We start from the raw sequence: 13,400 nt of genomic DNA on the forward strand, positions 1-13,400 counted from the left end.
AAGTTGTGCAAGGTCTGCTGTGGCTTCTCTTCTTACTTCTTTCCATGTTTTTCATTTTGGCAACTACTGGTTTTTTAATAAAAGGAATGATAAAGAGAAGTGTGTCATGAAACAAAAGCAGAAATGGTATAATTTTAGAAGAGAAACTGCTATAGAGTTAGATTTTTTTATTATATAGGTGGATAATATAGTTGTCAGACTATCATGAATAGTAGTGAAAATTTCTCAGAAGAAAGCTTTTTATTATCACAACTAGAACTTCCTTTAAAGAAATCATTAGGAGGCTTTAAAAGGTAATTTTAATGAACAGTATCAGGAAGGCTTAGCTGAAGATGACTTTATGCACCAGTAGGTACTGGGTGATGTAGCCAGTATTTTTTAGGTATAAAAATACTTGGGTTTTCAAATTTTTAATTTGCTTCCACAAATAAAGAAGAAAAGAAGATGATTTCAAGTGTAAATGTCTTTTTCCTATCAGAAACAGTAATCTGTTTTATGTTCTTCTGCCACATCCAAGTATTCCTCTGTGTTTATAGATTAATGTTTATAGGAGAAGAACCATAGGTACCTTTTTATGTGTGTGTGTGTGTATATATATACACACACGCATAATTTATTTTGTTTTTACAGGTTACCAGGGTAGTGTTACTGTGGGTGAACAATCATTTTAATGACTTTGAAGGAGATCCTGCCATGACTCGATTCCTGGAAGAATTTGAAAAGAATTTGGAAGATACGGTAGGAGCAAAAAAGAATGAATGTCACATTTTCTAGTACTACATATTACAGTTTTCAAGTGTTACCAGCGCCTAACAGCTGTAGTCTTTAAGTGTGACAGTTAACAGGTGGCTTTTAACATGGAACATATTTGCTCTTAAGTATAAAGTAGATATAAAGGCCATATAAAATAATACCTATGGCATTCACTTGGGAGTTTTTGCATTTTTGCAAAAGAGGACAAGGTTTATTTAGTAAAATCTGAAAATCTGGCATCAAAAATCTATTTTCTGGGATATTTTCCATAACTGTTTTTCCATTTCTGATAAAAGAAACATTGCACTGCATTTTGTGTCTTCTGTATTATAGAAAATGAAAGGCCATCTCAGATTGCTGAATATTGCCTGTGCTGCCAAAGCGAAATGGAGACAAATCACCCTGCAAAAACCTTCCAGAGATTCTCCCCTGTTTTTCAGCCTTCTTGGAGGCAGTGACAAGGGGTTTGGTATCTTTGTAGAGACTGTGGAGATAGGCAGTAAAGCAGCAGAAGCTGGACTTAAGCGTGGTGATCAGGTAAAAACAATTAAGTTAATTTAAAATATTCTGCTTCACCCACCTCTTGGTTGTTCTCAATGTTATGCTGTGTACTAAGACCAAACCACTGACAAGTGTGGGAACACCACAGCTCAGCTTCAATTTCTATCTGTTAAATAGGTTTATATTAAATAGTTTTCAAAATTTGTAAAATTTATTGTTTTGTGGGATTGATTCTTACCTGATGTGTTTGATCCCAGCTCACTGAGGCAGGTGAAAAAGTGACAGGTCATACTCAGTGAAAATCCACCTTTTGAAGTGATATTAGTTCTGTGGCTCATGAGCCACCATTTCTGATTAATTGCAAGGATGTCATGTTATCGTAGAAAATAAAGTTACTTAAAGCATTTTTCAAGTAAAAATGGAAGTCCTGACTTATTTACAGGATATAACTTCTCTGACACCATGCAAATAGTTATTTTACATGGATTGTTTTCATTCTGTAGCTGTTGTAAAGATGATATGGTAATTTCCGGGAAGTTTTTACAGTGCCTGTATTATCACCTTAGTATCCTTTGTATTTGTAAATCTGTCAGATAGATGTTTTCCTAATAGTCCCAATTTTTATTTCTTAAAGATAATGGAAGTAAATGGACAGAATTTTGAGAACATTACCTTTGTAAAAGCTCTGGAAATCTTAAAGAATAACACACATCTCTCCATTACTGTAAAAACAAACATTTTTGGTGAGTAGACTTCATATATTTTTATGTGTAAAGGAAAACCTCCACTCCTTCTGGCTTTATAAGTGCAATAGGGTTCCACCTTTTTTTTTTTTTCCAACTTGCTCTTGCGGTGAGAAGTTGTGCAGAAGTCCCCTCATTGTGCCTCCGTTTGTTTGCATGAGTTCTCATGTGCCAAGGGCTGCATGTTGAGTGGCACAGAGCCAGCACAGGCAGCTCTTCAACTCCCTGAGGAACCCTCAGATGACTGTTTAAGCTGATTTAGTGTCCCTCCATGCAGTGGGGCTGAAACAAAGCCAGGGGATCTGGACCAAAATATTTTTGCCAAGAAACAGCAAAAATGTAAGACTGGGATTTTGTAAAACTTCTTTTAGTGGCTGTAAGAATGAGAGGATAAATTACCTTTATAATTGAAAAGGGGATATAAAAGGTGGTATGGCATATAAATGCTGGCTTTTAATTGTCATCATGAATATAAACACCTAAATACCTCTTTAAAATCTCAGGCAAATCATCTGTTCTTTTATCATAATCTTGTTCAGGCAACAGAATAACAAGAGCTACAGGGAGACTGTGCACAGGATAGCTCCTTCCTTCATAGTTGTATCCATATCTTCTGATGGTTTTCTTCTCCTATTTCCTTCCTCCAGTTACCTGCCCTTGCTCACTATTGATTTTCTTTTCATTATTATACTATGTTTATCACTGTGCAGCTAAAGAAGTTCAATCCCTCAGCAGTTACTTATTAGCATAATGCAAAAAAAGCTTGAAGCAACCAGAGGCACCAGTGGTCCAGACTAATGTGAAATGACATGAAGTGAAGCATCACTGTAACTGAGACAGTGATAGGTTGTTCATTTGTATTATAAATGTGAGCAACATACATTTACAAGTGGGTTCTGATCTCCTTCTGCTAGCTGATAGAATTTCAAGGTGATTTCTCTGATATATTTTAATGAATTAATATCTTGAAGGTTTTTTTCAACAGTGATACTTATTTTCCTGACTTTTTAATTGAGTGTTAGGTTTCTGGTACTGACTATGAGCAATTGCTGTTCTGTTTAAATCTATACTTGGAGATCTTGTAGCCTTAGCTTTTATTACACAACAGAAATTTACCATTTTATTGGACTTTCTGTACAGAAAATCTTGGTTGCCTTCCTCATAGGGACAATCTGATTAATTTGCTTTGTTTTCAGTTCTGCATTCTTCCAGTATCTCAATAGAAATTGAATTCAGTATTTCAGTAGAAAATACTGAATTTCTGACTTGAAAGGTTTTCAAAAGATTTTTAAAGGATCTTTAAAGAAGTAATTGATGTTGACAAGACAATTTTTCTACCTTATATATGTGCAAAGAAACAGAACAAAACCCCTATAATTTCTGTGGAATTCTAGCTTTGAGACTATCAGTGTGGGTTGTAGACTAGCTTAGTTTCATAAATGCAATAGAAACTCTGATGCAGCTTCTGTTCAGTAGTGTTAGTAGAGGCAAAGACAGTTTGGGAAAATATCAGTCTGTGTTGCAGCTACTCTTGAAGAGGCATGTGGACTCCAGTACCTAATGCAAACAAAAAAGCCAATAAATGCATAGTGCTTGTTGCCCTGAATGCAGTGTTTCCTTATTCTCTCTCTGGGATGTGGGAAGCAAAAGCTTTGAGGGGAAAAGAAGAATTCATTGTGAAGTTCTGAGTGTGCAAAGGTTACTCACAACAACTGTATCTTCTCTTACAGTGTTTAAGGAGCTGCTCTGCAGGATAGGACAGGAGAAGAATGGAATTCCACATATTCCAAAAATTGCAGAAAAGAAAAACAACCGTTATTCTATCCCAGATATGCCTGGAGATGTGGAACAGATGTTTCCTCGTGAAAAAGGAAACAAGAAAATGAAAGCAAACACTGTATCTGGTGGAAGAAACAGAATCAGGAAAATTTTAGACAAGACCCGTTTCAGCATCTTGCCTCCAAAATTGTTCAGGTTTGTCAGACTCCTTTGTCAAAAAGTAATGGTTCCTTATTAGGTTGTAATACTTCAATCGTAGAATGGTTGGAAGGGAATTGGGTTGAGAAGGAACTCAAATATCTTAAAGGCTATCCTATGGGCAGGGATACCTTCCACTAGACCACATTGTTCCAAGGCCCATCCAGCCTGGCCTTGAACACTTCCAGGGATGCTCTGGGCAGCCTGTGCCAGGACCTCACCACCCTCACAGGGAGGAATTTCTCCCTAACATCTACCTAAAACCTATCCTCCTTCAGCCTCAGGCCATTAAGAGATACCAATTGCTTAGTATTTCTAGTCATTATGTCCATGTTGCTTATGTTTTTTTAAAAATCCTGGCACCTGCCCCATGAATGCTGAACAAGACTAAAATATCTTTTCTCTCCTGATGAACGCATTCAAATCTTTTCCCCCATCTTGTTTTGAAAACCTGTCTAGAGCATGTAGTTAAAACAGCTGAACACCATTGTTTTTCTTAGTATCAATTAATCCCAAGGTGAATAGTATAATAGTTTAATAGTTTAATGCAGATAACTGGAGCAGAACTGTTTTGCAGTGATGGCAGCGTGAGCCAGTCACAGGACGACAGCATCGTGGGGACACGGCAGTGCCGGCACAGCCTGGCCATCATGCCCATTCCAGGCACCCTTTCATCTAGTAGCCCTGACCTGCTGCAGCCCACAACCAGCATTCTGGATTTCTCTAACCCTTCAGGTAAATGGCAGCTTGAGGTTGAGTCACCCAGCAAGGCAGCTGGGTCAGGGGAAATATTGCAACTGTACTCACATCACTGGTGCTGAGTGCAGTTTCCTGTGCATCCTGTGGGGCTAACAGGGCCAAACTGGAGAGGTACTGAAAATCCACACTGCCTGAACCTCTATTGCCTACTTTTTTAAAGTAATATGAGACTTACTTATTTTTTACAAAGAAATGTATTTTGCCACTTCTGTGAGCCTTTAATTTACTTAGCTCTGGTGGAAGGAGATAATCTTTGTTTGCCCCTTTCTCCATTGTCTCTCCTCTGTGCTTTGACTCGTCCATCCTTTTATCTGACTGAGTATATTTCAAGCAGTATTGTGGATAGAATAGGACTGCCTTGGTACCAGCATAGTAATGTTCATGTTTCATTTTTTGCAAACATTATGTATGCTCAACAGTATGTCTAAAATCCTAAAAAATGTTTTGAGATATGTGGTCTGGGCTTTTGTTGTTGCTGCTGCAGGAATCCAGTTGTCGGAGTGGCTGCAGTAGGCATTTGTTGCAATATGCAGCTGCCTATAAACATGTTTAGTCAGAATCTTTTTTTCTGTATTTTAAGTGTAAGTTCTGTGCATATTCTGTAAAGTGTTTTGTGACTGTGACTTATGTTTGCATAAACATGCAGGTTTCCCCTTTAAAAGGGATGTGCACAGATATATCCTATCAGATGCATAAATACCCATAGCAAAAAAATTCCCTTTTTGCTGCAATTTCAGACCCTTGCTGTCTGCATGAGAGCTACATGTTTTTCTAAATTTTTTTATTTAATACTATCCAAGTTACTGCTTAATATGAAATGGTGGTAACTAGTTTATTTTAGATAGAATCACAGAATGGTTTGTGTTGGAAAGGACCCTTAATGGTCACCTATTCCAACCCCCCTGCCATGGGCAGGAACATCTTCAGCTGCATCACTTAGCTTTACTTTAAGCTTGCTATAACAAATATGCTGCCAGTTTGAATGTCAGAGAAAACCAAGTTATTTCTGACAGTGTACACTTAATAAGTTTTGTAAGCATCTCAATCTTGATTTTGTGTTGATATGATTTTTTTTCTTTTTCTCCTGTCTGCAGCTGTTGGGTTTTACTGTAAGTATCCTCATGTAAAGCATCCTGCAGACCTTAATATTGCATGGCTTGCCTGTAAATTTAACACTATCAGATGTTGCACTGACGTAATTATTACTGTAGGGCATTGGATAGCCCTGTGCTCTGTAATTTTCCTTAAAACAAATCCATAGGCTCTTATACAGGCACAGTGCTGTGCTGAGGCTGAGACCTGCATTTTATTCCCACTTCTGCCCCCAGCACACTGAATGACTTCTTGCAGGTTCCTCTGCTTCTCTGTGGCCTTGCTTTAAGGGGATGAAGTTGCTTATATCTCTTTCATGGAACTGACGTTCCAGAGGATAACAGTTTGAGATTTCGTTTGTTCTTCTGTTGTACTTCATAACTAAAATTCTGTGCATGGCAACTTGAAATGTGCTTTGTATTGTCAAAATGAGCTGAATAATGCATAAAAAAATTTAATAATTTATGATTGCCTGCTTAAAAGCAAATACTATGAAGACAGAAATGTGCCTGTAATTTTTCCCTTATCTGTCACAAGTTACATTGTTTTGGCTGCATGGGTTTGTTTTTTTTGTTTGTTTATTGGTTTGTTTGTTCTTTTTTACTTTTTTCTCCCCAATTAAATTTCAGCTTTACACTTTGAATGTGTTCTTGTTTTTAGGTATGTTGATACTAAAGTATAGATGTTTCCCTTCTTCTGTTTCTTTATTATCACTTTTATGACAGGCATTTCTCTAATTATGCAATATGTCAATTCTGCCACTTTCACTCTGAAATAAAGTACAAAATACTTCTCGTTTATATTGTCCCTATTCACGTATATATTGAACTTCATATTCAGCTAGAACCCAGCTTCTGATGAGAATGTTCTGATAATGTTTTAATCGTAATAATGAAACTGTTAGAGGAATTAGCTTTCAACTGGGATTTTTCTTCCATCTTAAAATTTATTTACAACTGATGTTGAGCCTTTCTTTTTTCCAATGGGTGGGATCTTTGGTGCTGGATCATAGATTACCTATTTACTTTTTACCTTGAAATTCCTTCTACTTGTGCCCATAACACATATAAATCCTGATGCAAGAAAAACTAACCCAAAGGTCACTGGCCCCAGAGATCTTTGTTGCCTCCTTAAGCAGTGGATTTTGATGGAGGGAAATCAATGTATAGTCAGTAGGGTGAGCAGCATCTAAAAGTGTATCTAAAAGTGTATTTTTAGCAGCTCAGAGAGGTGCTTCTGTGAGTGCCTGAAGGACCTGGATGCTCTCCCCAGCAGGATGACTCCCCTGGGCTGGTTCCCCTTGGGCAGACGGACACCTGAGCATCCCCGGTGCTCCAGGGCAGGTCATGTCTCAATCCATGGATTTGGCACTTAAGGGCTGGACAAATAGAAGTGAGAGAAGGGGAGGGCTCTTTGGGAGGCTGTTGCTTTAATGACAGCCTTTCCCTTCCCTCACTGGAGATCTCTGATGCAGCAGTTATAGCACATCTGCCTCTGGAGTGGTTTTGGAGAGCCTCAGCCTTAGCTGAGGGCTCAGCAACACCCTCCTACCTTCTCAAGTCTGCAGAAAAGTAGTGAAGTTTTAGTCTTCAGTCTTCAGGGAAGGGAAAATCTGGGCTTTCCTGTGCTTGGAATTACTGTGCATTTTGACTCCTGACAATTTTTTAAAAATCAACTTTATTTTGAAAATAAAACTTTCTGTACTAGCTAATAGAGCAAATTATTTGCAATCATCAAGCTGTGAAAGAAACACTTTGTTTCTGTAGATATTTATTTCCTGCTCTAGGCTGCCTCAGATAAAGCTGTTGTCTAATGCATTTATAATACATAAAATGTGCTATAAATAAGTACACCAGCCAAAGAATTAACTGCTGGCTGCAGCTTAGTTCCTTCAGGGGAAAAAGTGAGGGTAAAAGCTCACAGCTAGTTCTGGGAGCAAGCAAATCTCCTTTCCTCTTCACATCCTCCCACCCCAAGCCCATCCATCTGCACTTGGTAGCTTCCATCCCTGGGAAGAGTGCCCTGGCACGTGTGTGGATCTGGCTCTCACAGACACAAGAGAGCCAAAGAAGGAATGATGCTGCCAAAGTTTTTAAGACACACTGTGAAGGGATGGTGCACAGTCCAGTTACATACCTGCATGTCTTGTACTTAGACTGGGATCATGGGATGGTAAAGTAATTGAGTTAGAAGAGCAGAGAGGAGAAGGGTCTTGTTTTTTTCTTACAAAGATGAAGAACAACACAGAGTATTTAAAATATTTTTTAAGTCCAGCATGTTTTTTTTTTCTCCTGATAAGCTGGTTGTGTTTGTTTCCTGTGATCAAATGGGACAGTAAATCATAGAATCACAGAATGGTTTGGCTTGCAATAAGATCATCTAGTTCCACCCCCTACCTTCCACTAGACCAGTGCTCCAAGCCTCATCCACCTGGTGTTGGGCATCTTCATGGATGGAGAATCCACAGCCTCTTTGGGCAACCTGTGCCAGGGCCTCACCCCCCTCACAGGGAAGAATTTGCCCCTAATATCCAATTAAATCGTCCCTCCTTCAGCTTTAGCCAATTCCGCCTTGTTCTATCACATGCCCTTGTAAACTATCTCTCCAAGTGACCTTGTGTCTTTTCCGTGGAAAAGTACTTCACATATTAAAGGTGTTACACTCTTTTTTTAGATATTCCAGATCAAGTGATACGAGTTTTCAAAGCAGATCAGCAGAGCTGTTACATCATCATCAGCAAAGACACTACAGCCAAGGAGGTGGTGAGTCATGCTGTCCATGAGTTCAACCTGACAGGAGCCCCCGAGACCTACTCCCTGTGTGAGGTGTCCGTCAGCCCCGAGGGCGTCATCAAGCAGCGGCGCCTCCCGGATCAGTTCTCCAAGCTGGCTGACAGGATTCAGCTCAACGGACGGTAAATATTCCTTGTGTCACTTGGGTGTTATTCGGCTCTCAGGATTGAAACGCTACATTACAAAAGACCTCCACCATAATTAAGCCCTTCATCAAGGAGAGGTGTTTTAATTAAAATGGACTGGTGTCTCTTGGAAGCACAAGCAAGCAAATGCCAGTAACCTACACTTGCCTCTCTTCTTTGGATCACCTTCCTCTTCTGCACCCAAAAATCCCTCTTTAAATCTACAGCAAGCTTACTTGAAGGCTGTAGGTCTCAGATTCAGTCAAAGGGAAAATGGAAAGTTTCTAACCAGGCAGAAGCCTGAGAAACTGTTGAGAAGAATGTAAATAAAGTTCTTTTTCTCTCTTGTTGTTCACATTGTTTATAGTTAGGTTTTGATACTGTACGTCATTCACTGCACACCAATAGTGTGAGCTGTTTTCACTTCAGGACCAATGGAGTTGGTTTGCACAAAGCTTTGTATAAGAGTGATGTATTTTGAAATAAATCAGAGTCCTATTCTCTTGCCTTCTGAATAGAGTCTATTCATTCCCGTCCTGCCTCAACAGTGTCATCAGGCAGCTAAATTGAGCAGATCAGGATAATGTATATAGTGGTTTACACTATATTTGTTTTGACACTTCTCACATGTACTTGAGGATTAAAGAATACAATTAGTTTCTTTCTCAGTGTCATGCTGCAGTGAACTGATACTAACCTGAGATAAATTCTTCCATTTTTAAATAAACTGTTCTGAATGTTTCTGAAATGTTAAGTGCTGTGGTTTTATCTGATGACCTGACCCATACCAGAAGAAGGTTTATTAAACTAAAATATTCTGTAGTTGTCCTTGCTAGGCAACAGAGGGAATTTATTAGTAATAAATTTTTGTGTATCTGAAAGCAATTTACCTGGGACCATGGAATGAATTTTCCAGATACATTTTCATTTCCTGATACTCTGTGCCCCATGCAAATATTGGTATGCCACAGTAAATTTATGGAAAGAAAACATGCAAATTTTGCGTAAGAAATGTAGAAATACATTAACAGGAGATTTCTCAGGCCTAGTGTGTTTTTGAAATGCTGTTTTCACTGCTGAATTTACAAATGGAAAAGGTGAGCACTACAGCATAGTACAGAGTAAGAGTGTAAAAATATTAACAAAGAGCTTTTGATATGTGTATTTACTTAAGTAATGGTGCTGGTTTACATTAACTGAAGTACAAGGTTATGTTGTCCCTTCTTGTCTCTGTAATGCTCACAGTGATTGGTATAGTTCAATATCTTTGTGTTCACAAACCCTCTGAACAGCATCTCTAACGTGTTGTTGTTATTGTCAAATATTCTTCAGGTATTATCTGAAAAACAATATGGAAACAGAAACCTTATGCTCAGATGAGGATGCTCAAGAGCTACTCCGAGAGAGCCAAATTTCCCTGCTGCAGCTGAGCACCATTGAGGTGGCCACTCAGCTTTCCATGCGGGACTTTGAATTGTTCCGCAACATCGAGCCAACGGAATACATCGATGACCTGTACAAGCTGGACTCCAAAACAGGGAATGCTCACCTGAAACAGTTTGAGGACGTCATAAATCAAGAGACCTTCTGGGTTGCCATGGAAATTTTAGCAGAACCCAACCAACTCAAAAGAATGAAGATTATTAAGCATTTCATTAAAATTGCTCTCCACTGTCGAGAATGCAAGAACTTCAATTCCATGTTTGCGGTGATAAGGTAAAATACTTCCCATCCCTCAGATCTGGTTGGTGCTGTCACAGGCAATTCTGGTAATCCAAACAGAAAGGAAAGAAATGGGAATATCCTGAGCAGACTACAGCTGGGGCTGGGTGGTTTTCCAAAGCCAGACTGGTCAGAGGTGATTGTCACCAGAGCCTCTGCACTGTCACCTCAGCACTTCAGTCCTGTTGTGGTGCTGGGTGTGACAGTCTCCTCGCAGGAAAAGAGAAGATGGGTACAAAGCACTGTTTGATTGATGAACTGCAGAAACCTGAAACCTGCCTGAGCACTGTGTCATTTTCTGTGGCTTTGGCACCCAATTTCCCTTCTTTTTGTCAGTCATTGTTACTTTTCCAGGGTGCACCAAGTCGTATATGTGATGATGAGATTACTTTATTTCTTCCCTGCATTGTAAGGACTTCCTCAAATCAGTCTTGTTTTAGTTTCATTTTCCTTCTCATTCTTTCCTGTCATCCACTTGCTTTTCTATTTTTTTTCCCTCTTCACTTGCACATTTAAGCTTTCTCTTCTGATTTATACTGAATGCTGCTGCTTTAACAGCATGAGTTCATCATTTCCTGTATTTGCAATTATCTTACACCTAGCCTTTACTGTAGGAGAAAAAAGACACTGTGATTCATCAGACAAAGATCTGGATTTGTGCTGTATCCCAGCAGCATTATTGAAAACACTATTTTAAAATATTTTCTTCGATGTCTAACCAGTTCATCAAATGTATTGGCTTGTAGTTAGTCATTAATTAAAGAATTAATGAATTTCTGTGAAGGGTACTGGACAGTCATCGAGACTTTGGCTGCTCATTATGTGGGAATACACACATGGGTACTGATTCTAATTTTTATATTCTACTCCCCAATTTTTCATGGTTTATTGTAGGTAAGGAAATTACTCTTTCTGCTTCTCAATTAAGTCCAATCAGGCCATGACTAAAGTGGTCTTTTGTCTTGGAAAAAGAAAAAGGCAAACAAGTTAGGCTTTGTTTTACTGTTATTTCCAGAAGAATATTTTTGTTAGCATATGGCACAGGGGTTCTCTTTCTTGCCTTGTCCTGCACAGCAGTTTGGTGCCATATGTCTCATGAAATAGGAAGATAACCATCCTAATGTAGCATGGAAAAGAGGAGCTGTGGGCTGGCATATGTTTGACTTTTTCATGTCAGAGAAGGCTTTGTTTGGCATAGCATGGAAATAAATTTGTCTAAAAAATAACCCAAATACCAAATAAGTTTTTTTAGGGAAAAAAAAATCTGAGAATAGAAAATTCAGTGATAGTGTGGCTCTAGATTTGCTAATCAGTGCTGGGAGCACATCCCTTTCCAATTCCACAAAGGTGGTGAGGACTTCGCAATTATTGCAGAATTCCTTGAGCATAGGTGGTGACAAATTATTATAGGGAGGTTGGATTTAATTTATTTAATGTTTCTATTTAATGGGGTGTTTTTACATCCAAATAATTCTGGATGTTTTTACTTAGTGGGAATGAGGGCACAGTGACAAGTTTTAGCATATCTGCCGCTTCCAGTTCTCAGTCAGTTGCTCTTGTCTGAAGCTCTGAAGTCAGAGATTCACAGAAGGGTTTGGGTTGGAAAAGACCTTAAAGAGAATCTCACTCCTACCCCCTGCTCTGGACTGGAACACCTTCCACTACACCAGGTTGCTCCAAGCCCCATCCGGCCTGTCCTTGAGTCCTTTCAGGGTAGAGCCTCTCTAGGCAACTTGTACTGGGGTCCCACCACCCTCATGAGGAAGAATTTCTTTCTAAAGTCTTGCCACTTCTGCTTGGGATGTGTTCTTGCACTGTTCTCATTTTCTGTGCAATCATTGGTTCACTTTGTGCATTTTTTAACAATTTTGTTCTTGCTGTGGCATACATTTTTACAGGATTCTTAAATAGATGTCAGTCCCATGTTACAGAGATATTATTTTGGCAGTAATTTGAAGTTTGTACCTTGAGTAGTCATGGTTTTTACCAGTCCTGTTTAAACAGCAGAGGGTTATTGTGATGAACCTGTAGCCTCGTATTCACCTAGCTTCACAGTTAACCTTGGAAAAGCTATTTTTAATTCTTAAAACAACCCCCCAGCCCTTCACTGCATTCTGAAAGGTAACAATTCCACTCACAGCTAATATGAAACATTTCTGCTTTACAGTGGGTTAAATCTTGCACCAGTAGCTCGTCTCAGAGGCACGTGGGAAAAGTTACCCAGCAAGTATGAAAAGCACCTCAGAGACCTTCAAGATCTTTTTGATCCATCTCGAAACATGGCAAAATATCGCAACATCCTCAGCAGCCAGAGCATGCAGCCTCCAATTATCCCACTTTTCCCTGTTGTCAAGAAAGATATCACATTTCTGCATGAAGGTAATGTCAAACAGAGAGGAAATAAATGAAGCATTGAATGTACTTCAGCCCTTTCTTCAGTGCTCTGTGGGTCCACATGTGTCTAATGAAGCTGCCACCAGTAGGATGCTTTTGAAGGATCCTTTATAGGAGTAAAATAAAATAGAACTGGGAATGTCTAATGGAAGAGACTGGTCCTAGACAAAAATTAAAAATAAAACATATATTTTTAATATTTTGAAAGGAATGCTGTAATCCTCCTCAGCTGTCCTAAGGTTTAGGGTGGAAGCGTAGGTGAGTGTGGTGTCTGGTAGCTACACTACTTCAAATATTTTCTGTTACAAAAAACTTGTTGCTGTAATGTTTCCAGGTTTTCATTCCATGTTGTGGCATGCACACAGTGATACACCTCCTACTCTTGCTTTCAGCATTTTCAGGGGATTTTGTTCAAATGTTTCCATTTTGTTCCCTTTATACAAAGTCCTGTTCACAACTGATTGAAGTGAACCATTTCCAAATATGCTTAATTCTTGGTTGTGATGGTTCAAAACTATTTGAACTTCTTTCCTAATGTGAAT

The 13,400-nt window shown here is 38.9% G+C and overlaps 1 protein-coding gene across 12 annotated transcripts in view; it reads left to right on the top strand.

Moving 5' to 3' along the window:
• RAPGEF6 (Rap guanine nucleotide exchange factor 6) overlaps positions 1–13,400 on the top strand; it is a 126,777-nt gene that overhangs the window by 92,970 nt on the left and 20,407 nt on the right. For 8 of the 12 annotated variants that reach the window (XM_085591228.1, XM_085591231.1, XM_085591230.1 and 5 more), the window contains 9 exons: positions 631–738; positions 1,087–1,290; positions 1,889–1,997; positions 3,728–3,971; positions 4,552–4,709; positions 5,828–5,842; positions 8,499–8,739; positions 10,075–10,458; positions 12,632–12,843. In XM_085591228.1, the coding sequence (XP_085447354.1) occupies positions 631–738; positions 1,087–1,290; positions 1,889–1,997; positions 3,728–3,971; positions 4,552–4,709; positions 5,828–5,842; positions 8,499–8,739; positions 10,075–10,458; positions 12,632–12,843 (1,675 nt within the window). The remainder of the gene's footprint in view (positions 1–630; positions 739–1,086; positions 1,291–1,888; positions 1,998–3,727; positions 3,972–4,551; positions 4,710–5,827; positions 5,843–8,498; positions 8,740–10,074; positions 10,459–12,631; positions 12,844–13,400) is intronic. The other 4 variants (XM_085591232.1, XM_085591229.1, XM_085591234.1 and 1 more) reach the window with 1 other exon arrangement.

Source organism: Lonchura striata, chromosome 13, assembly GCF_050655825.1.
Source record: "Lonchura striata isolate lonStrDom1 chromosome 13, ASM5065582v1, whole genome shotgun sequence".
Lineage (NCBI taxonomy): Eukaryota > Metazoa > Chordata > Aves > Passeriformes > Estrildidae > Lonchura > Lonchura striata.